Source organism: Oncorhynchus clarkii, unplaced genomic scaffold (genome assembly GCF_045791955.1).
Source record: "Oncorhynchus clarkii lewisi isolate Uvic-CL-2024 unplaced genomic scaffold, UVic_Ocla_1.0 unplaced_contig_4275_pilon_pilon, whole genome shotgun sequence".
Taxonomy (NCBI): Eukaryota; Metazoa; Chordata; class Actinopteri; order Salmoniformes; family Salmonidae; genus Oncorhynchus; species Oncorhynchus clarkii.
The window spans coordinates 87501-109901 of NW_027260913.1; the positions used below are offsets into that span (position 1 = coordinate 87501).

The following is a 22401-nucleotide window of genomic DNA, read 5'->3' on the forward strand; positions in this document are numbered from 1 at the left end:
AGATCTACTGAGAGTAGTTCTCAGTCTACAGGAGCTCATCAACGTGACAGATACAGTACTACGCTACATCACTTCTGTATCTGTACTCACCATTGGTCCTGGAGCGCCATTCTCACCGGGAGCACCAGACTCACCCTACAACAGAACAGAACAGAACAGAGAGAGAGAGAGAGAGAGAGAGAGAGAGAGAGAGAGAGAGAGAGAGAGAGAGAGAGAGAGAGAGAGAGAGAGAGAAAGAGAGAGAGAGAGAGAGACAGCAAAAAGAGAGAACGTTCAAGAGATGTTTCTGGTACAGAAGGGAAGTCAACCAGGATATGTGTGAGATTAAAATAACGTGAGAGAGATAGATAATTCTATTGTAGAGTCCTTCCCACCTTAGAACCAGCAGCTCCACCCTCTCCCTTGAGTCCATCCAGACCTGGATAACCCTGGAAAGAGGAGATAAACACGATATCATGAGAGCGGGACTTTGTGACATTGGCTGATGTAAAAATGGCTTTATAAAATACATTTGATTTGATTTGACTGAGAGCCAAGAGTCAAAATCAGTGAAGGATTATTCACAGCATCTTTACTGGCTCGTTGACTGGGCGTTGTTGCAGCAGCAGAACAGAGGAAAACATACAACGACACTAAAATCAGCTAGACAGGAAAGAACACATTTGAAGATGCCGTATTACATATTAGAGTCAGCAGCATACAGTACCACCGGGCCTCCCACTACTCGCTTGCCTCTGAGGCTAAGCAGGGTCGCTTCCTGGATGGGAGACCAGATGCTGCTGGAAGTGGTTCCCGACAGCAGGTAGGAGGCACTCTTTCCTCCTACCTAAGGGCAGTGATTGGGGACATTGCCCTGTGTAGGGTGCCGTCTTTCGGATGGGACGTTATACGTGCGTCCTGACTCTCTGTGGTCACTAAAGAGCCCATGTTACTTATCGTAAGAGTGTCCTGGCTAAATTCAGAATCTGGCTACTTAATCCTCCCCAGCTTCCAACTGGCTCACTCACTCCCCCCCCCCCCCCCCCCCCCCTCTCCTCTGTAACTATTCCCCAGATCGTTGCTGTAAATGAGAATCTGTTTTCAGTCAACTTACCTGCTAAAGTAAAAGTATATATTTTGCATTATCATTCCTATGACATAACTATGACATAACTATGACATAACTATGACATAACTCACTCTGTGGCCCTTGATTCCAGGCAGACCGGGAGTTCCTGGGAATCCACGAGCTCCCTGTTGTAGAGAAGAATAGAGAACAACATAAAAAGAGGAGAGAAAGAGAAAGATAGATAGATAAAGGAGAGATGAGAGAGAATTAAATCATTTTTCCCTATTCAGTTATTCTCAGGATCTGCTTTCCTGCTCTGGTTTAGAGCCAGGCATATGATGGCCAGAGGGCCAGAGGGCCAGAGGGCCAGAGGGCCAGGTGACATCAGGGTTGATTTAGTAGAGAACAGCTCTTTCTCTCTTTGTCTTGTCTGACTGAATCATCTTGGAGTCTTCTGACTGGACTGTATCTGACTGAATCATCTTGGAGAGTCTTCTGACTGTACTGTATCTGACTGAATCATCTTGGAGTCTTCTGACTGGACTGTATCTGACTGAATCATCTTGGAGAGTCTTCTAACTGTACTGTATCTGACTGAATCATCTTGGAGAGTCGTCTAACTGTACTGTATCTGACTGAATCATCTTGGAGTCTTCTGACTGGACTGTATCTGACTGAATCATCTTGGAGAGTCTTCTAACTGTACTGTATCTGACTGAATCATCTTGGAGAGTCTTCTGACTGTAGATGGTATGCCTGTTATGTCTGTCAAATACACTTCTCTTCTTGACTGATCATATTGGGATAGTGTGTGTACAAATGTAATTACTGAGGCAGCATGAATAGGCTGTGAGAAAAACTGTGAGTAGATAAATGAACAGATAAATGTAGGGATAAATGAAGATATATATTTACAGATTAATTAACCAATAACAGATGATAAAGAGATAAATGAAGAGCTATATTAACAGATGAATTAACCAATAACAGATGATAAAGAGATAAATGAAGAGCTATATTAACAGATTAATTAACCAATAACAGATGATAAAGAGATAAATGAAGAGCTATATTAACAGATGAATTAACCAATAACAGATGATAAAGAGATAAATGAAGAGCTATATTAACAGATGAATTAACCAATAACAGATGATAAAGAGATAAATGAAGAGCTATATTAACAGATTAATTAACCAATAACAGATGATAAAGAGATAAATGAAGAGCTATATTAACAGATGAATTAACCAATAACAGATGATAAAGAGATAAATGAAGAGCTATATTAACAGATGAATTAACCAATAACAGATGATAAAGAGATAAATGAAGAGCTATATTAACAGATGAATTAACCAATAACAGATAAATGTAGGGATAAATGAAGAGCTATATTAACAGATGAATTAACCAATAACAGATGATAAAGAGATAAATGAAGAGCTATATTAACAGATGAATTAACCAATAACAGATGATAAAGAGATAAATGAAGAGCTATATTAACAGATGAATTAACCAATAACAGATGATAAAGAGATAAATGAAGAGCTATATTAACAGATGAATTAACCAATAACAGATGATAAAGAGATAAATGAAGAGCTATATTAACAGATGAATTAACCAATAACAGATAAATGTAGGGATAAATGAAGAGCTATATTAACAGATGAATTAACCAATAACAGATGATAAAGAGATAAATGAAACCATACCTGAGGACCAGAAGGTCCACGTTCACCACCTTTGCCGGGTTTGCCAGCCTCACCCTACAGCAGAGACAGGACGGAAGGGAGACGAGGGCCAGTAGGCCAGTTAGTTACAATATTCAATGAACAAAAAACAAATAAAATACATAAATAGTAAAAGATAAAAAATAACAATACAACACATAAATAGTAAAATATATATATATTTTTAAATACAATACAAAAATAGTAAAAGATTTAAAAATGTAAAAAATGAATGAATCAATAAATAATTAACATATTTAGGTTTTGATGCTAATTAGTTTGAAAATTGAAATTCAGTTAGCAAACAATGCATCCTGGGGGATAGATGGATACATGACTGCTGGGTCAGCCTGACACCACCTAGTGGCTAAATGGAGGAATTGCATTTCCAATATAAATGTTTAATTTCTTTACCCTCCCTAACTGCATATCTATTTATAACAATTATATTTTGAGGTTTCTTTGGTCCCACACCCATTTTGTGGGACTGTATAAATCCCTGTTAAATTCAACTTGCAGGAAGCTCTAACAGGGATTGAATATCACATAACAAAGTATCATAATGTGACAGTTTACACCCTTATAACTCAAAGAGAATTGAACTCTGCTGGAATCTATTGTTAATTCAAAACAGCACATTAAATTGTAAAATGTCAAGAAAGCTGATTTAAAAAAACAACAACAGCGAAAAAAGTCAAATGGCAGTTGAAGTTGAATTTAAGCAGCTCTTTGTGAGTCAGATATTTACTGTCATTTTAACTCCCCTAAAATATTAACACCATGACCAAAGTAGTTTTAACACAATATGGGTGTGGGACCAATATAAACCCCAAAACAGTGTTACATTTGACTCCATCGGAGTTGAATTAAGTCTTCGATTCCACAGGAGTCAGTGAAGATGGGATATGGTGGTGGGTTGGTGGGATATGGTGGTGGGTTGGTGGGTTGGTGGGGACGATGGGATATGGTGGTGGGTTGGTGGGGTTGGTGGGGACGATGGGATATGGTGGTGGGTTGGTGGGGTTGGTGGGGACGATGGGATATGGTGGTGGGTTGGTGGGTTGGTGGGGACGATGGGATATGGTGGTGGGTTGGTGGGTTGGTGGGGACGATGGGATATGGTGGTGGGTTGGTGGGGACGATGGGATATGGTGGTGGGTTGGTGGTGAAGATGGGATATGGTGGTGGGTTGGTGGGGACGATGGGATATGGTGGTGGGTTGGTGGTGAAGATGGGATATTTATTTTTTTATTTTTTATTTTACCTTTATTTAACCAGGCAAGTCAGTTAAGAACAAATTCTTATTTTCAATGACGGCCTGGGAACAGTGGGTTAACTGCCTGTTCAGGGGCAGAACGACAGATTTGTACCTTGTCAGCTCGGGGGTTTGAACTGAACCTTCCGGTTACTAGTCCAACGCTCTAACCACTAGGCTACCCTGCCGCCCCCTGGTGTTGGGTTGGTGGGGAAGATGGGATATGGTGGTGGGTTGGTGGGGACGATGGGATATGGTGGTGGGTTGGTGGGTTGGTGGGGACGATGGGATATGGTGGTGGGTTGGTGGGGACGATGGGATACGGTGGTGGGTTGGTGGGGTTGTGGGGACGATGGGATACGGTGGTGGGTTGGTGGGGTTGGTGGTGAAGATGGGATATGGTGGTGGGTTGGTGGGGTTGGTGGTGAAGATGGGATACGGTGGTGGGTTGGTGGGGTTGGTGGTGAAGATGGGATATGGTGGTGGGTTGGTGGGGAAGATGGGATATGGTGTTGGGTTGGTGGTGAAGATGGGATACGGTGGTGGGTTGGTTGGGACGATGGGATACGGTGGTGGGTTGGTGGGGTTGTGGGGACGATGGGATATGGTGGTGGGTTGGTGGGGACGATGGGATACGGTGGTGGGTTGGTGGGGAAGATGGGATACGGTGGTGGGTTGGTGGGTTGGTGGGGACGATGGGATATGGTGGTGGGTTGGTGGGGACGATGGGATATGGTGGTGGGTTGGTGGGGACGATGGGATATGGTGGTGGGGTTGGTGGGGACGATGGGATACGGTGGTGGATTGGTGGGGACGATGGGATATGGTGGTGGGTTGGTGGGGACGATGGGATACGGTGGTGGATTGGTGGGGACGATGGGATACGGTGGTGGGTTGATGGGGACGATGGGATACGGTGGTGGATTTGTAGGGACGATGGGATACGGTGGTGGATTGGTGGGGACGATGGGATATGGTGGTGGGTTGATGGGGACGATGGGATACGGTGGTGGATTTGTAGGGACGATGGGATACGGTGGTGGGTTGATGGGGACGATGGGATACGGTGGTGGGTTGATGGGGACGATGGGATACGGTGGTGGATTTGTAGGGACGATGGGATATGGTGGTGGATTGGTGGGGACGATGGGATATGGTGGTGGGTTGGTGGGGACGATGGGATACGGTGGTGGGTTGGTGGTGAGGATGGGATACGGTGGTGGGTTGGTGGGGTTGTGGGGACGATGGGATATGGTGGTGGGTTGGTGGGGACGATGGGATACGGTGGTGGGTTGGTGGGGTTGTGGGGACGATGGGATACGGTGGTGGGTTGGTGGGGTTGGTGGTGAAGATGGGATACGGTGGTGGGTTGGTGGGGTTGGTGGTGAAGATGGGATACGGTGGTGGGTTGGTGGGGACGATGGGATACGATGGTGGGGTTGTGGGGACGATGGGATATGGTGGTGGGTTGGTGGGGTTGTGGGGACGATGGGATATGGTGGTGGGTTGGTGGGGTTGTGGGGACGATGGGATATGGTGGTGTGTTGGTGGGGACGATGGGATATGGTGGTGGGGTTGGTGGTGAAGATGGGATACGGTGGTGGGTTGGTGGTGAAGATGGGATATGGTGTTGGGTTGGTGGTGAAGATGGGATATGGTGTTGGGTTGGTGGTGAAGATGGGATATGGTGGTGGGTTGGTGGGGACAATGGGATATGGTGGTGGGTTGGTGGGGACGATGGGATACGGTGGTGGGTTGGTGGTGAGGATGGGATACGGTGGTGGGTTGGTGGGGTTGTGGGGACGATGGGATACGGGGGTGGGTTGGTGGGGACGATGGGATATGGTGGTGGGTTGGTGGGGTTGTGGGGACGATGGGATACGGTGGTGGGTTGGTGGGGTTGGTGGTGAAGATGGGATACGGTGGTGGGTTGGTGGGGTTGTGGGGACGATGGGATACGGGGGTGGGTTGGTGGGGACGATGGCATATGGTGGTGGGTTGGTGGGGTTGTGGGGACGATGGGATATGGTGGTGTGTTGGTGGGGACGATGGGATATGGTGGTGGGGTTGGTGGTGAAGATGGGATACGGTGGTGGGTTGGTGGTGAAGATGGGATATGGTGTTGGGTTGGTGGTGAAGATGGGATATGGTGGTGGGTTGGTGGGGACAATGGGATATGGTGGTGGGTTGGTGGGGACGATGGGATACGGTGGTGGGTTGGTGGTGAGGATGGGATACGGTGGTGGGTTGGTGGGGTTGTGGGGACGATGGGATACGGGGGTGGGTTGGTGGGGACGATGGGATATGGTGGTGGGTTGGTGGGGTTGTGGGGACGATGGGATACGGTGGTGGGTTGGTGGGGTTGGTGGTGAAGATGGGATACGGTGGTGGGTTGGTGGGGTTGGTGGTGAAGATGGGATACGGTGGTGGGTTGGTGGGGACGATGGGATACGGTGGTGGGTTGTGGGGACGATGGGATACGGTGGTGGGTTGGTGGGTTGGTGGTGAAGATGGGATACGGTGGTGGGTTGGTGGGTTGGTGGGGACGATGGGATACGGTGGTGGGTTGGTGGGGTTGTGGGGACGATGGGATATGGTGGTGGGTTGGTGGGGTTGTGGGGACGATGGGATATGGTGGTGGGTTGGTGGGGTTGTGGGGACGATGGGATATGGTGGTGGGTTGGTGGGGAAGATGGGATATGGTGGTGGGGTTGGTGGTGAAGATGGGATATGGTGGTGGGTTGGTGGGGAAGATGGGATATGGTGGTGGGTTGGTGGTGAAGATGGGATATGGTGGTGGGTTGGTGGGTTGGTGGGGACGATGGGATATGGTGGTGGGGTTGGTGGTGAAGATGGGATATGGTGGTGGGTTGGTGGTGAAGATGGGATATGGTGGTGGGGTTGGTGGTGAAGATGGGATATGGTGGTGGGTTGGTGGTGAAGATGGGATATGGTGTTGGGTTGTGGGGACGATGGGATATGGTGGTGGGTTGGTGGGGAAGATGGGATATGGTGGTGGGTTGGTGGGTTGGTGGGGACGATGGGATACGGTGGTGGGTTGGTGGGTTGGTGGGGACGATGGGATATGGTGTTGGGTTGGTGGGGAAGATGGGATATGGTGGTGGGTTGGTGGGGAAGATGGGATATGGTGGTGGGGTTGGTGGTGAAGATGGGATTTGGTGGTGGGTTGGTGGTGAAGATGGGATATGGTGGTGGGGTTGGTGGTGAAGATGGGATATGGTGGTGGGTTGGTGGGGAAGATGGGATATGGTGGTGGGTTGGTGGTGAAGATGGGATATGGTGGTGGGTTGGTGGTGAAGATGGGATACGGTGGTGGGTTGGTGGGGAAGATGGGATATGGTGGTGGGTTGGTGGGTTGGTGGGGAAGATGGGATATGGTGGTGGGTTGGTGGGGTTGGTGGTGAAGATGGGATATGGTGGTGGGTTGGTGGGGTTGGTGGTGAAGATGGGATATGGTGGTGGGTTGGTGGGGTTGGTGGTGAAGATGGGATATGGTGGTGGGTTGGTGGTGAAGATGGGATATGGTGGTGGGTTGGTGGGGTTGGTGGGGACGATGGGATATGGTTGTGGGTTGGTGGGTTGGTGGTGAAGATGGGATATGGTGGTGGGTTGGTGGTGAAGATGGGATATGGTGGTGGGGTTGGTGGTAAAGATGGGATATGGTGGTGGGTTGGTGGTGAAGATGGGATATGGTGGTGGGTTGGTGAGGTTGGTGGTGAAGATGGGATATGGTGGTGGGTTGGTGGTGAAGATGGGATATGGTGGTGGGGTTGGTGGTAAAGATGGGATATGGTGGTGGGTTGGTGGTGAAGATGGGATACGGTGGTGGGTTGGTGGGGACGGTGTTCGGTGCAGATACAGTACCGCTGGGGGCTGTGATGATTATCACATTCATATCAGACGACCGTTTATCATCATGATCACATGACCAGTCACCGAGCCAATGGGGAAAACATGTCATTGTGACTGTGGAGGGGAGAATACATGGGTGTGGGAGAAGTTCGTACGGGGAGTGTTATACTGACTGCCTCACACATGGACTTTACAAGAGGGACCGTAGAAGGCCCTGAAGGATCACCATGTAACATTACCTCATCAGGAAAACCTCCTGGCCCTAGTTGGCATGACGTTTCTATGTGTGGGGGAATTGTTTAGGACAGTGTAACAACACTTTATAGTGTTTTTTTACTCTATTGGTGAACAGTCTGACAGAAGCCAACATTCGTGTGTATGGGGGGGGGGGGGGGGGGGGGGTGTTTGACAGTGTTAGTTTCAAGTATCAAACACTTCCTCAATAGCCTGTGGAAGAGTCTCCAGTTGTGTGTTTGACAGTGAAGGTGTCAGTAGTTCTACTTACATCATCTCCAGGTTTACCAGAGGGTCCGGGTGGACCACGGGGACCCAACGAGCCCTGTCAGGAGAGAACAGAGACAGTTAGTCAGAACAGACAGACAGTTAGTCAGACAGACTGTTAACACACCGAACACAGACAGACAGACAGACAGACAGACAGACAGTTACCACACAGAACAGTAACAGTCAGTCAGACAGACAGCTACCACACAGAACAGAGACAGTCAGTCAGTTAGTCAGACAGACAGTTTCCACACAGAACAGAAACAGTCAGTCAGACAGACAGTTTCCACACAGAACAGAAACAGTCAGTCAAACAGACAGTTACCACACAGAACAGTAACAGTTCTTCAGACAGACAGTTACCACACACAGCCACTGGAGGGCACTGCTGTAGAGGGAATACACTACAGCGACAGGAGACCCTGTGTGTGTGTGTGTGTGTGCGTGTGTGCGTGTGTGCGTTTGTGTGTGTGTGTTGTAAAGGCATTTCCCTCTCATATTAACTAGATCCCCTGGCTGAGAAGGTTTTAAAGAGATGCCAGAGGAGATATATAAAAAACATGGCCACAGACGATGTGAATTATGATGTGGATCATAGAAGAGGAGCTGTTCTAATCCAGACAGACAGAGGTAACGAACATCCCGATGTCAATCATTATGGGAAGTGCCTTGAAGTGGTTTATATTATTGTGATTTTCATATCTTGCCAAGTTATGCCGGGACAGTCTATAACAATGGATAGGATAGAGAATTGACAACGTGTGTGGCTAAAAACAAACAATACACATTTTTACAAGCAAAATATTATGTTTTTTTTTTCTCCCAATTGTTTCAACGTTTCTGGCGACCTCTTATGGCCTCTTTCTATCGGAAGAATGAGTGTGTCTGTGTGTATGTGTGTGTGTGTCTGTGTGTATGTGTGTGTGTGTGTGTCTGTGTGTATGTGTGTGTGTGTGTGTGTGGGTGTGGGTGTGGGTGTGGGTGTGGGTATGGGTGTGTGTGTGGGTGTGTGGGTGTGTGTGTGTGTGTGGGTGTGGGTGTGGGTGTGGGTGTGTGTGTGGGTGTGTGTGTGTGTGTGTGTGTGTGTGTGTGTGTGTGTGTGTGTGTGTGTGTGTGTGTGTGTGTGTGTGTGTGTGTGTGTGTGTTTGGAAACTGATGTGATTCATCCGGCCCTGCCAACAACATACCCAGCAGGTTTGATTCTAATTGCAGGTAATGATGTATGAACTGTGGACTGGAGGTTGGCGGTAGACCTCTGTCTGTCTGTCTGTCTGTCTGTCTGTCTGTCTGTCTGTCTGTCTGTCTGTCGGACTTTCTGTCCAGGCGTCAGCAGGAGGAGATTAACACAGTGGCTCTCATTATGCCCTCACACCATCCTAGGAGTGTGTGTGTGTGTGTGTGTGTGAGTGCTTATGGGGACTTATAATGCACTTTGTGACAACTGCTCATGTAAAAAGGGCTTTATAAATACATTTGATTGATTGAAGAGGGGATGTGAAGAGGCCCTCACACTTGTGGGTAACTATTATGGGATACTTACAGCTGATCCGGGCTCTCCAGCCTCTCCGGGGTTGCCTTGGAAACCTTGTGGGCCCTGGGACGGAAGAGAAGGGAGAGGAGAGGTTAGAGACGTCTGTGAAGTTAACCAGATTATTTTAGATGGTCTTCGGCCTTTTGATAATGTGTATGATATTGACTTTGATTCCTTAGATGACATTACAGAAAGGAAACACTAAAGGAGGTAGATAATATACAATATTATTTTTTGTAATACCTAGGTATTGACTTCAGCTAGACCTGAGCTAAGATGGCCGTCACTAGTTTAGAATTCCTAAGTCTGACTAGAAGTCTACACAAATAATCACACACATCAAATCACCCCATGTCCTGATCATATCTGAGTCTGATCCCACTCCCTTTGGGGCTAGGACAGCTAGTACAGGGTCTACAGCTACTACAGCTAACACAGCTAGTACAGGGTCTACAGCTACTACAGCTAACACAGCTAGTACAGGGTCTACAGCTAGTACAGGGTCTACAGCTACTACAGCTAGGACAGCTAGGACAGGGTCTACAGCTACTACAGCTAGGACAGCTAGTACAGGGTCTACAGCTAGTACAGGGTCTACAGCTAGTACAGGGTCTACAGCTACTACAGCTAGGACAGCTAGTACAGGGTTTACAGCTACTACAGCTAGTACAGGGTTTACAGCTAGTACAGCTAGTACAGGGTTTACAGCTACTACAGCTAGTACAGGGTCAACAGCTACTACAGCTAGGACAGGGATAACAGCTACTACAGCTAGTACAGGATCTACAGCTAGGACAGTTAGTACAGGGTCTACAGCTAGGACAGTTAGTACAGGGTCTACAGCTAGGACAGCTAGTACAGGGTTTACAGCTAGGACAGCTAGCACAGGGTCTACAGCTAGGACAGCTAGTACAGGGTCTAAAGCTAATACAGCTAGTACAGCTAATACAGCTAATACAGATAGTACAGTTAATACAGCTAGTACAGCTAATACAGCTAATACAGCTAATACAGGGTCTACAGCTACAACAGCTAATGCAGCTAGTCCAGGGTCTACAGCTACAACAGCTAATACAGCCAGTACAGCTAATAGGTATTGACTTCAGCTAGACCTGAGCTAAGATGGCCGTCACTAGTTTAGAATTACTAAGTCTGACTAGAAGTCTACACAAATAATCACACACATCAAATCACCCCATGTCCTGATCATATCTGAGTCTGATCCCACTCCCTTTGGGGCTAGGACAGCTAGTACAGGGTCTACAGCTACTACAGCTAACACAGCTAGTACAGGGTCTACAGCTACTACAGCTAACACAGCTAGTACAGGGTCTACAGCTAGTACAGGGTCTACAGCTACTACAGCTAGGACAGCTAGGACAGGGTCTACAGCTACTACAGCTAGGACAGCTAGTACAGGGTATACAGCTAGTACAGGGTCTACAGCTACTACAGCTAGGACAGCTAGTACATGGTCTACAGCTAGTACAGGGTCTACAGCTAGTACAGGGTCTACAGCTACTACAGCTAGGACAGCTAGTACAGGGTTTACAGCTACTACAGCTAGTACAGGGTTTACAGCTAGTACAGCTAGTACAGGGTTTACAGCTACTACAGCTAGTACAGGGTCAACAGCTACTACAGCTAGGACAGGGATAACAGCTACTACAGCTAGTACAGGATCTACAGCTAGGACAGTTAGTACAGGGTCTACAGCTAGGACAGTTAGTACAGGGTCTACAGCTAGGACAGCTAGTACAGGGTTTACAGCTAGGACAGCTAGCACAGGGTCTACAGCTAGGACAGCTAGTACAGGGTCTAAAGCTAATACAGCTAGTACAGCTAATACAGCTAATACAGATAGTACAGTTAATACAGCTAGTACAGCTAATACAGCTAATACAGCTAATACAGGGTCTACAGCTACAACAGCTAATGCAGCTAGTCCAGGGTCTACAGCTACAACAGCTAATACAGCCAGTACAGCTAATAGGTATTGACTTCAGCTAGACCTGAGCTAAGATGGCCGTCACTAGTTTAGAATTACTAAGTCTGACTAGAAGTCTACACAAATAATCACACACATCAAATCACCCCATGTCCTGATCATATCTGAGTCTGATCCCACTCCCTTTGGGGCTAGGACAGCTAGTACAGGGTCTACAGCTACTACAGCTAACACAGCTAGTACAGGGTCTACAGCTACTACAGCTAACACAGCTAGTACAGGGTCTACAGCTAGTACAGGGTCTACAGCTACTACAGCTAGGACAGCTAGGACAGGGTCTACAGCTACTACAGCTAGGACAGCTAGTACAGGGTATACAGCTAGTACAGGGTCTACAGCTACTACAGCTAGGACAGCTAGTACAGGGTCTACAGCTAGTACAGGGTCTACAGCTAGTACAGGGTCTACAGCTACTACAGCTAGGACAGCTAGTACAGGGTTTACAGCTACTACAGCTAGTACAGGGTTTACAGCTAGTACAGCTAGTACAGGGTTTACAGCTACTACAGCTAGTACAGGGTCAACAGCTACTACAGCTAGGACAGGGATAACAGCTACTACAGCCAGTACAGGGTCTACAGCTAGGACAGTTAGTACAGGGTCTACAGCTAGGACAGTTAGTACAGGGTCTACAGCTAGGACAGCTAGTACAGGGTTTACAGCTAGGACAGCTAGCACAGGGTCTACAGCTAGGACAGCTAGTACAGGGTCTAAAGCTAATACAGCTAGTACAGCTAATACAGCTAATACAGATAGTACAGTTAATACAGCTAGTACAGCTAATACAGCTAATACAGCTAATACAGGGTCTACAGCTATAACAGCTAATGCAGCTAGTCCAGGGTCTACAGCTACAACAGCTAATACAGCCAGTACAGCTAATACAGCTAACACAGCTAGTACAGCTAATACAGCTAATACAGCTAATACAGCTAGTACAGCTAGTACAGCTAATACAGCTAGTACAGGGTCTACAGCTAGTACAGCTAGTACAGCTAATACAGCTAGTACAGCTAATACAGCTAACACAGCTAGTACAGCTAATACAGCTAATACAGGGTCTACAGCTACAACAGCTAATGCAGCTAGTACAGCTAATACAGCTAACATAGCTAGTACAGCTAGTCCAGCTAACACAGCTAGTACAGGGTCTACAGCTAGTACAGCTAGTACAGCTAATACAGCTAGTACAGCTAATACAGTTAATACAGCTAATGCAGCTAGTACAGGTTCTACAGCTAGTACAGTTAGTACAGCTAATACAGCTAGTACAGCTAATACAGCTAGTACAGCTAATACAGCTAATACAGCTAATACAGCTAATACAGCTAGTACAGCTAATACAGCTAGTACAGCTAATGCAGCTAGTACAGGGTCTACAGCTAGTACAGCTAGTACAGCTAATACAGCTAGTACAGCTAATACAGCTAATACAGCTAATACAGCTAATACAGCTAGTACAGCTAATACAGCTAGTACAGCTAACACAGCTAGTACAGCTAATACAGCTAATACAGCTAATACAGCTAGTACAGCTAGTACAGCTAATATAGCTAGTACAGGGTCTACAGCTAGTACAGCTAGTACAGCTAATACAGCTAACACAGCTAGTACAGCTAATACAGCTAATACAGGGTCTACAGCTACAACAGCTAATGCAGCTAGTACAGCTAATACAGCTAACATAGCTAGTACAGCTAGTACAGCTAATACAGCTAATACAGCTAATACAGCTAATACAGCTAGTACAGCTAATACAGCTACTACAGCTAATGCAGCTAGTACAGGGTCTACAGATACAACAGCTAATACAGCTAGTACAGCTAATACAGCTAGTACAGCTAATACAGCTAGTACAGATAATACAGCTAGTACAGCTAATGCAGCTAATACAGCTAATACAGGGTCTACAGCTAATACAGCTAATACAGGGTCTACAGCTAGTACAGCTAATATCAAATCAAATCAAATCACATTTATTTATATAGCCCTTCGTACATCAGCTGATATCTCAAAGTGCTGTACAGAAACCCAGCCTAAAACCCCAAACAGCTGTACAGCTAATACAGCTAGTGGAGCTAATACAGCTAATACAGGGTCTACAGCTAATACAGCTAATACAGTGTCTACAGCTAATACAGCTAATACAGGGTCTACAGCTAGTACAGCTAATACAGCTAGTACAGCTAATGCAGCTAATACAGCTAATACAGCTAGTACAGCTAATACAGCTAGTACTGCTAATACAGCTAGTACAGCTAGTACAGCTAATACAGCTACTACAGCTAGTACAGCTAGTACAGCTAATACAGCTAGTACAGCTAGTACAGCTAATACAGCTAGTACAGCTAATGCAGCTAATACAGCTAGTACAGCTAATACAGCTAGTACAGCTAATACAGCTAGTACAGCTAATGCAGCTAATACAGCTAGTGTAACGGATGTGAAACGGCTAGCTTAGTTAGCGTGGGCGCTAAATAGCGTTTCAATCAGTGACGTCACTTGCTCTGAGACCTTGAAGTAGTAGTTCCCCTTGCTCTGCAAGGGCCGCGGCTTTTGTGGAGTGATGGGTAACGATGCTTCGAGGGTGACTGTTGATGTGTGCAGAAGGTCCCTGGTTCGCGCCCGGGTATGGGCGAGGGGACGGTTTAAACTTATACTGTTACACTAGTACAGCTAATGCAGCGAATACAGCTAGTACAGCTAGTACAGCTAATACAGCTAGTACAGCTAAATCAAATCAAATTTTATTTGTCACATACACATGGTTAGCAGATGTTAATGCGAGTGTAGCGAAATGCACATACAGGGTCTACAGCTAGTATAGCTAATACAGCTAGTACAGCTAATGCAGCTAATACAGCTAGTACAGCTAATACAGCTGGTGCAGCTAATACAGCTAGTACAGCTAGTGCAGCTAATACAGCTAGTACAGTTAATACAGCTAGTACAGCTAGTACAGCTGGTACAGCTAATACAGCTAATACAGCTAATACAGCTAGTACAGGGTCTACAGGGTGTGGATCAAAATGCAAAGCTCTCCAAAGATTCATGCTCAGACATGTCCTCTGGCTAGCCGGCAACACCTGCCACTTTAATTACTTTAGAGGAAAGGTAGGAGAGGACACGAGCCGAGGGTGCTTTGGGTGGAGGGCTGAGGATCACACCTGGGTTCAAATGGGATTTGCAATATTTCCAATTCTTTAGCTGTGCTTGAGCTACCCTGGTGCAATGGAACCAATGGAGTAGTCCCGAAATGAGCACATCCTGGCACTCCAGGAAGACTAAAGCAAAATATTTTGGGGGGGGGGGGGGGGGGGGAGAAGGACTATACATGGCTCTGGGCTGAACTGATATACATGGCTCTGGGCTGAACTGATATACATGTCTCTGGGCTGAACTGATATACATGGCTCTGGGCTGAACTGATATACATGGCTCTGGGCTGAACTGATATACATGGCTCTGGGCTGAACTGATATACATGGCTCTGGGCTGAACTGATATACATGGCTCTGGGCTGAACTGATATACATGGCTCTGGGCTGAACTGATATACATGGCTCTGGGCTGAACTGATATACATGGCTCTGGGCTGAACTGATATACATGTCTCTGGGCTGAACTGATATACATGGCTCTGGGCTGAACTGATATACATGGCTCTGGGCTGAACTGATAGACATGGCTCTGGGCTGAACTGATATACATGGCTCTGGGCTGAACTGATATACATGGCTCTGGGCTGAACTGATATACATGTCTCTGGGCTGAACTGATATACATGTTTATACATGGCTCTGGGCTGAACTGATATACATGTTTATATATGTCTAAGCGTGCACAGTACCAACTGTTATAGGCTTGTTGACGGGAGTCTGCGTGTGTGTGGGTGTGCGCGTGCGCGTGTGTGTGTGTGTGTGCGTGCGTGCATGTGTGTGTGTGTGTGTGTGTGTGTGTGTGTGTGTGTGTGTGTGTGTGTGTGTGTGTGTGCAGGTACTCACAGGAGCTCCAGAAGGTCCAGGTGGTCCTCGAGGACCCATAGGCCCCTGGTGGGAGATGAAGACATGTTAGATAGTAACCACATGATCTTAAGCTCAACTAACCTCCAAACAACCCAAGGTTGTTAAGTTGAACATATTTCAGAATTGGGGGTGGGAAGAGAAAGAAGAGTGGACCTTCACTTCAACTTCTCTTTTCTCTTGTGTTATAAAACCTATTGTTGGCTTCTTCTTCTTCTTCGCTGGCTTCTTTCTTCTTCTTTGGCATCTTTCTCCTTCTCTGGCTTCTTCTTCTTTGCCCCTCAGCAACACAAACGCACTATTCTCCTGCCTGCCTGTCAGAACCATAAATCATTTTTGGAATTCCACAGTGGCACTCTCTCTTTTTCTCTCTCTTTCTCTCTCTCCCTCTCTATCTCTTTCTCTCTCTTTCTCTCACTCCCTCTCTCTCTTTATCTCTCTTTCTCTCACTATCTCTCTCTCTCTCTCTGTGTTTTCTCTGAATCTCTCTTTTCTCTCTTCCTCTCTGTTTTTCTCACTCACTCTAACTCTGTCTCTCTTTCTGTAGTTCAGAGGTCAGGGCCAAAAGTGTTGTACTCTACGTGACTTCTGTCGAACTATCTGTTTGCAGTTTAGCATGAATCTAGAGGAAAAGCAATAGCTGTGGGTTGTTTTGGAGCAAAAGAGAAACATATAACATCTGCTAGAATGAGCATTGCTAACTCCAACAAGTCTGTTTGACAGACATACTGTACAAACACTAACACCTCAAATAACTTTTATGAATAAACATTGAGAAAGGATTTATTAAGAATTTTTAAAGGCATATTCATGAAAGTTATTATGAAATGTTACCAACTTTTTTTTATATATACTTTTATTAATAAGATCTTAAAAGCAGTGGGTCAAGTCCTTGCTCTGTTCACTGATCTCGTTGTTAATCTTTAATCCGGTTAATAACAAAGACTTTTGACAACAGACATCTAGACAGGAAGGAGTAATAGTCTTCTCAGCTCAACCTCGCCGTGCATCATTACACATTGATCACATTGATCAGAGACAAGAGGGAGAGAGAGACGTTTCACTCTCTATTCAGGTGATGAGTCAAATCTGTCACGCAGAGAAAATCTTTAACATGGGCAAAGGGGAGAAGATGACCTAACCTGGAGTTTAATGAGAAGTCTAGAGCTTGGGTCTGAAGTCACACCCAGTAATTCCCTGCATGGTGTACTACTTTTGAACAGAGCTCTATGGGCCCTGGGCAAAAGCAGTGTACTATAGATGAAATAGACTGCCACTTCAGTCACAGCCAAAACTAAGAAAGCTAAGAAAACGAAGACTTAAAAAAAATATAAAAAATAAAAAAGATTTCCACTCCTCCACTCATGAAACGTGGACTACCCTCTGTGTATCTATAGCCTTTAATGGTCTTTATAACACACGATCCATAGTGTTGGTGCGTAGACTGATTATCGTAGAGAAATGCAGGGCATCAGCCAAAGCAAACGTCCCTGAGGCAGCACAGAGCTCCTCTGATGAGAATTAGATGTATCTTTTCAGCGAGGCAAGCGACGGACAAACGCACGCCGCAACGGGCCAGGGGCTTGTCAATGGAGCTCTATGTCCATTCGTAGGCGGAGTGTGTTTCTGTGTGTTTGGAGTCTGTGTGTGTGTGTGTTTGTTTGGGGTCTGTCTATGTATGTTTAAGAGGTGGTGTGTATTTGGGTCTTGTGGTACACCGCCTCTCAGTGAAGGCACTGTGTTAGGGACCAGGGGCTGTAGGTAGAGACGTTTGGGGTTGACTCTCAGTGAAGGGACCAGCGGGTGTAGATAGAGAAATAGGGGGTTGACTCTCAGTGAAGACACTGTGTTAGGGACCAGGGGGTTTAGGTAGAGACGTAGGGGGTTGACTCTCAGTGAAGGAACCAGGGGGTTTAGGTAGAGACGTAGGGGTTGACTCTCAGTGAAGGGACCAGGGGGTTTAGGTAGAGACGTAGGGGTTGACTCTCAGTGAAGGGACCAGGGGCTGTAGGTAGAGATGTAGGGGGTTGACTCTCAGTGAAGGGACCAGGGTATGTAGCTAGAGATGTAGGGGGTTGACTCTCAGTGAAGGGACCAGGGGGTGTAGGTAGAGAAATAGGGGGTTGACTCTCAGTGAAGACACTGTGTTAGGGACCAGGGGGTTTAGGTAGAGACGTAGGGGGTTGACTCTCAGTGAAGGAACCAGGGGGTTTAGGTAGAGACGTAGGGGTTGACTCTCAGTGAAGGGACCAGGGGGTTTAGGTAGAGATGTAGGGGGTTGACTCTCAGTGAAGGGACCAGGGGGTGTAGCTAGAGATGTAGGGGGTTGACTCTCAGTGAAGGGAACAGGGGGTGTAGGTAGAGATGTAGGGGGTTGACTCTCAGTGAAGGGACCAGGGGCTGTAGCTAGAGATGTAGGGGGTTGACTCTCAGTGAAGGGACCAGGGGGTGTAGGTAGAGACGTAGGGGGTTGACTCTCAGTGAAGGGACCAGGGGGTGTAGGTAGAGATGTAGGGGGTTGACTCTCAGTGAAGGGACCAGGGGGTGTAGGCAGAGATGTAGGGGGTTGACTCTCAGTGAAGGGACCAGGGGCTGTAGCTAGAGATGTAGGGGGTTGACTCTCAGTGAAGGGACCAGGGGGTGTAGCTAGAGATGTAGGGGGTTGACTCTCAGTGAAGGGACCAGGGGCTGTAGCTAGAGATGTAGGGGGTTGACTCTCAGTGAAGGGACCAGGGGGTGTAGCTAGAGATGTAGGGGGTTGACTCTCAGTGAAGGGACCAGGGGGTGTAGGTAGAGACGTAGGGGGATGACTCTCAGTGAAGGGACCAGGGGGTGTAGGTAGAGACGTAGGGGGTTGACTCTCAGTGAAGGGACCAGGGGGTTTAGGTAGAGATGTAGGGGGTTGACTCTCAGTGAAGGGACCAGGGGGTGTAGGTAGAGACGTAGGGGGTTGACTCTCAGTGAAGGGACCAGGGGGTGTAGGTAGAGACGTAGGGGGTTGACTCTCAGTGAAGGGACCAGGGGCTGTAGCTAGAGATGTAGGGGGTTGACTCTCAGTGAAGGGACCAGGGGGTGTAGGTAGAGACGTAGGGGGTTGACTCTCAGTGAAGGGACCAGGGGCTGTAGCTAGAGATGTAGGGGGTTGACTCTCAGTGAAGGGACCAGGGGGTTTAGGTAGAGATGTAGGGGGTTGACTCTCAGTGAAGGGACCAGGGGGTGTAGCTAGAGATGTAGGGGGTTGACTCTCAGTGAAGGGACCAGGGGCTGTAGCTAGAGATGTAGGGGGTTGACTCCTGGACTGTGCTTGGGACATCAGAGCAGCCCAGTCTTTTTTAGTCCTGGGTTATTGAGGGTAGGGGGAGGAATGAAGGAGGCAAACAGGGCCTGGGTTATTGAGGGTAGTGGGAGGAATGAAGGAGACAGACAGGGACCGGGTTATTGAGGGTAGGGTTGAGGAATGAAGGAGACAGACAGGGCCCGGGTTATTGAGGGTAGGGGGAGGAATGAAGGAGACAGACAGGGCCCGGGTTATTGAGGGTAGGGGGAGGAATGAAGGAGACAGACAGGGCCCGGGTTATTGAGGGTAGGGGGAGGAATGAAGGAGACAGACAGGGCCTGGGTTATTGAGGGTAGGGGGAGGAATGAAGGAGACAGACAGGGCCTGGGTTATTGAGGGTAGGGGGAGGAATGAAGGAGACAGACAGGGCCTGGGTTATTGAGGGTAGGGGGAGGAATGAAGGAGACAGACAGGGACCGGGTTATTGAGGGTAGGGGGAGGAATGAAGGAGACAGACAGGGCCTGGGTTATTGAGGGTAGGGGGAGGAATGAAGGAGACAGACAGGGCCTGGGTTATTGAGGGTAGGGGGAGGAATGAAGGAGACAGACAGGGACCGGGTTATTGAGGGTAGGGGGAGGAATGAAGGAGACAGACAGGGCCTGGGTTATTGAGGGTAGGGGGAGGAATGAAGGAGACAGACAGGGCCTGGGTTATTGAGGGTAGGGGGAGGAATGAAGGAGACAGACAGGGACCGGGTTATTGAGGGTAGGGGGAGGAATGAAGGAGACAGGGCCTGGGTTATTGAGGGTAGGGGGAGGAATGAAGGAGACAGACAGGGCCCGGGTTATTGAGGGTAGGGGGAGGAATGAAGGAGACAGACAGGGCCTGGGTTATTGAGGGTAGGGGGAGGAATGAAGGAGACAGACAGGGCCTGGGTTATTGAGGGTAGGGGGAGGAATGAAGGAGACAGACAGGGCCTGGGTTATTGAGGGTAGGGGGAGGAATGAAGGAGACAGACAGGGACCGGGTTATTGAGGGTAGGGGGAGGAATGAAGGAGACAGACAGGGCCTGGGTTATTGAGGGTAGGGGGAGGAATGAAGGAGACAGACAGGGCCTGGGTTATTGAGGGTACGGGGAGGAATGAAGGAGACAGACAGGGCCTGGGTTATTGAGGGTAGGGGGAGGAATGAATGAGACAGACAGGGCCTGGGTTATTGAGGGTAGAGGGAGGAATGAAGGAGGCAGACAGGGCCCGGGTTATTGAGGGTAGGGGGAGGAATAAAGGAGACAGACAGGCTTCTCTTTGGGGTCTGGTACCAAAGCCCCAAAGCCACAGAGTCTGTCTCAGGCACATTGCTCTGCGTGTCGCCTCTCCGCAGGTCTCGAATGGGGTACAATCCACTGTGGCGACCACCAGCTGGGTTTCAGTCTTCAGCTCCACCAGTCAGCCAGCCAGCCAGCCAGCCAAATGCTCGCTTTGGAAGCAGCAAGCCGAACATTGCTCTGTGGTTTTCCAAACCAAAATAGCTCCCAGTAAGTGTGCTCTTCATTTCACTTTGGATTAGAGGCTGCATGTGATGGAGTTTTCAGTCGACTTGAAAAATAAAAAGCCTGTTTTCCCAAACCAAACCTAGGTATGCTCCACAGAGGATATATATCCTGTAGCAGGGGGCCAGGAGGATGTGTAGTTTCTCCCCCATACCTCAGGGGGCAGTGTTGAGTCACGCTGAGACCTATTCACTGAAGCTGGTCTCACGTAGCCACTAGTCAGATCAGACCAGACAACGCATTCTTGCATATCGCGAAACGATACTACTCTGAAGCTGATAGGAGAGAACTGGTCTAATGGCGCCAGGGATCTAACGATGTATCTCGCGAGCTCTCTCACCATTGGTCCTTGCATCACGCCCATCTGTGCTCCGCCAGCCTTCTCGTCAAATCCTCCCGCCATCTGAGCAGCGAAGTTCTGTGGGAGGACAAAATGTCATCCATAAGACACTGTTATATGACCCCCCCCCCGCCCCAAAATAAAATACCACACACACTCATCTCAATAGTAGGCATATTTCTGTCTTGGAAGTCTACTCTCAGACAGCACAGCACGTCTTAACAGGATCCGTGTGTGTGTGTGTGTGTGTGTGTGTGTGTGTGTGTGTGTGTGTGTGTGTGTGTGTGTGTGTGTGTGTGTGTGTGTGTGTGTGTGTGTGTGTGTGTGTGTGTGTGTGTATGTGTTTTGTCTCTGTCTGTGAGAGAACAGTAGATAGTGAAGGGGATGGTTATCAGATCAACAACAGAGTACACAGGGAGGGGGGTAGGATAACTATTTTAATCTCTTTCTATTTCACAATGGAGCCCCTTACCTCTTCGCCCCTCCCCTCCTCTCCCCTCCTCTCCTCTCCCCTCTTCTCCCCCCTTCTCTCCCCTCTTCTCCCCTCCCCTCCCTATCATGCTACCTCCTTTCTCTCCACTTTCCTCTGTCGCTCCTTCCTTCCTTCCTTCCTTCCTTCCTTCCTTCCTTCCTTCCTTCCTTCCTTCCTTCCTTCCTTCCTTCCTTCCTTCCTTCCTTCCTTCCTTCCTTCCTTCCTTCCTTCCTTCCTCCCCTCCCCTCTCCTCTCCTCTCCTCTCCTCTCCTCTCCTCTCCTCTCCTCTCCTCTCCTCTCCTCTCCTCTCCTCCCCTCTCCTCTCCTCTCCTCTCCTCTCCTCTCCTCTCCCCTCCCCTCTCCTCTCCTCTCCTCTCCTCTCCTCTCCTCTCCTCTCCTCTCCTCTCCTCTCCTCCCATCCCCTCCCTTCTCCTCTCCTCTCCTCTCCTCTCCTCTCCTCTCCTCTCCTCTCCTCTCCTCTCCTCTCCTCTCCTCTCCTCTCCTCTCCTCTCCTCTCCTCTCCTCCCCTTCCCTTCCCTTCCCTTCCCTTCCCTTCTCTTCCCTTCCCCTTCCCTCCCTTCTCCCCTTCTCCTCTCTCCTCAGAAATTAAAAGCATTCCACTGTGTAATCTCTCTCCATCCCTCCATTCTATACTACACCATCATCTCTTTGCCTAATTCTTCGGCGCTAAAACACTATTTCACTTCACAGTCATTTTCCACCTATCAACCCTTCAGTCTTTACTGTTAACGAATACAGCCTACTTGCTGAAGCATGTGCTT

At 48.0% G+C, this 22401-nt stretch overlaps 1 protein-coding gene across 2 annotated transcripts in view; it reads right to left on the reverse strand.

Annotated features, from left to right (window-relative positions):
* LOC139402212 (collagen alpha-1(II) chain-like) overlaps nucleotides 1-22401 on the reverse strand; it is a 94723-nt gene that overhangs the window by 48269 nt on the left and 24053 nt on the right. For both annotated transcript variants that reach the window (XM_071146320.1, XM_071146321.1), the window contains 8 exons: nucleotides 21148-21225; nucleotides 15963-16007; nucleotides 9960-10013; nucleotides 8421-8474; nucleotides 2770-2823; nucleotides 1180-1233; nucleotides 375-428; nucleotides 91-135 (listed from right to left, as the gene is read on the reverse strand). In XM_071146320.1, coding sequence (XP_071002421.1) covers nucleotides 91-135; nucleotides 375-428; nucleotides 1180-1233; nucleotides 2770-2823; nucleotides 8421-8474; nucleotides 9960-10013; nucleotides 15963-16007; nucleotides 21148-21225 — 438 coding nt within the window. The remainder of the gene's footprint in view (nucleotides 1-90; nucleotides 136-374; nucleotides 429-1179; nucleotides 1234-2769; nucleotides 2824-8420; nucleotides 8475-9959; nucleotides 10014-15962; nucleotides 16008-21147; nucleotides 21226-22401) is intronic.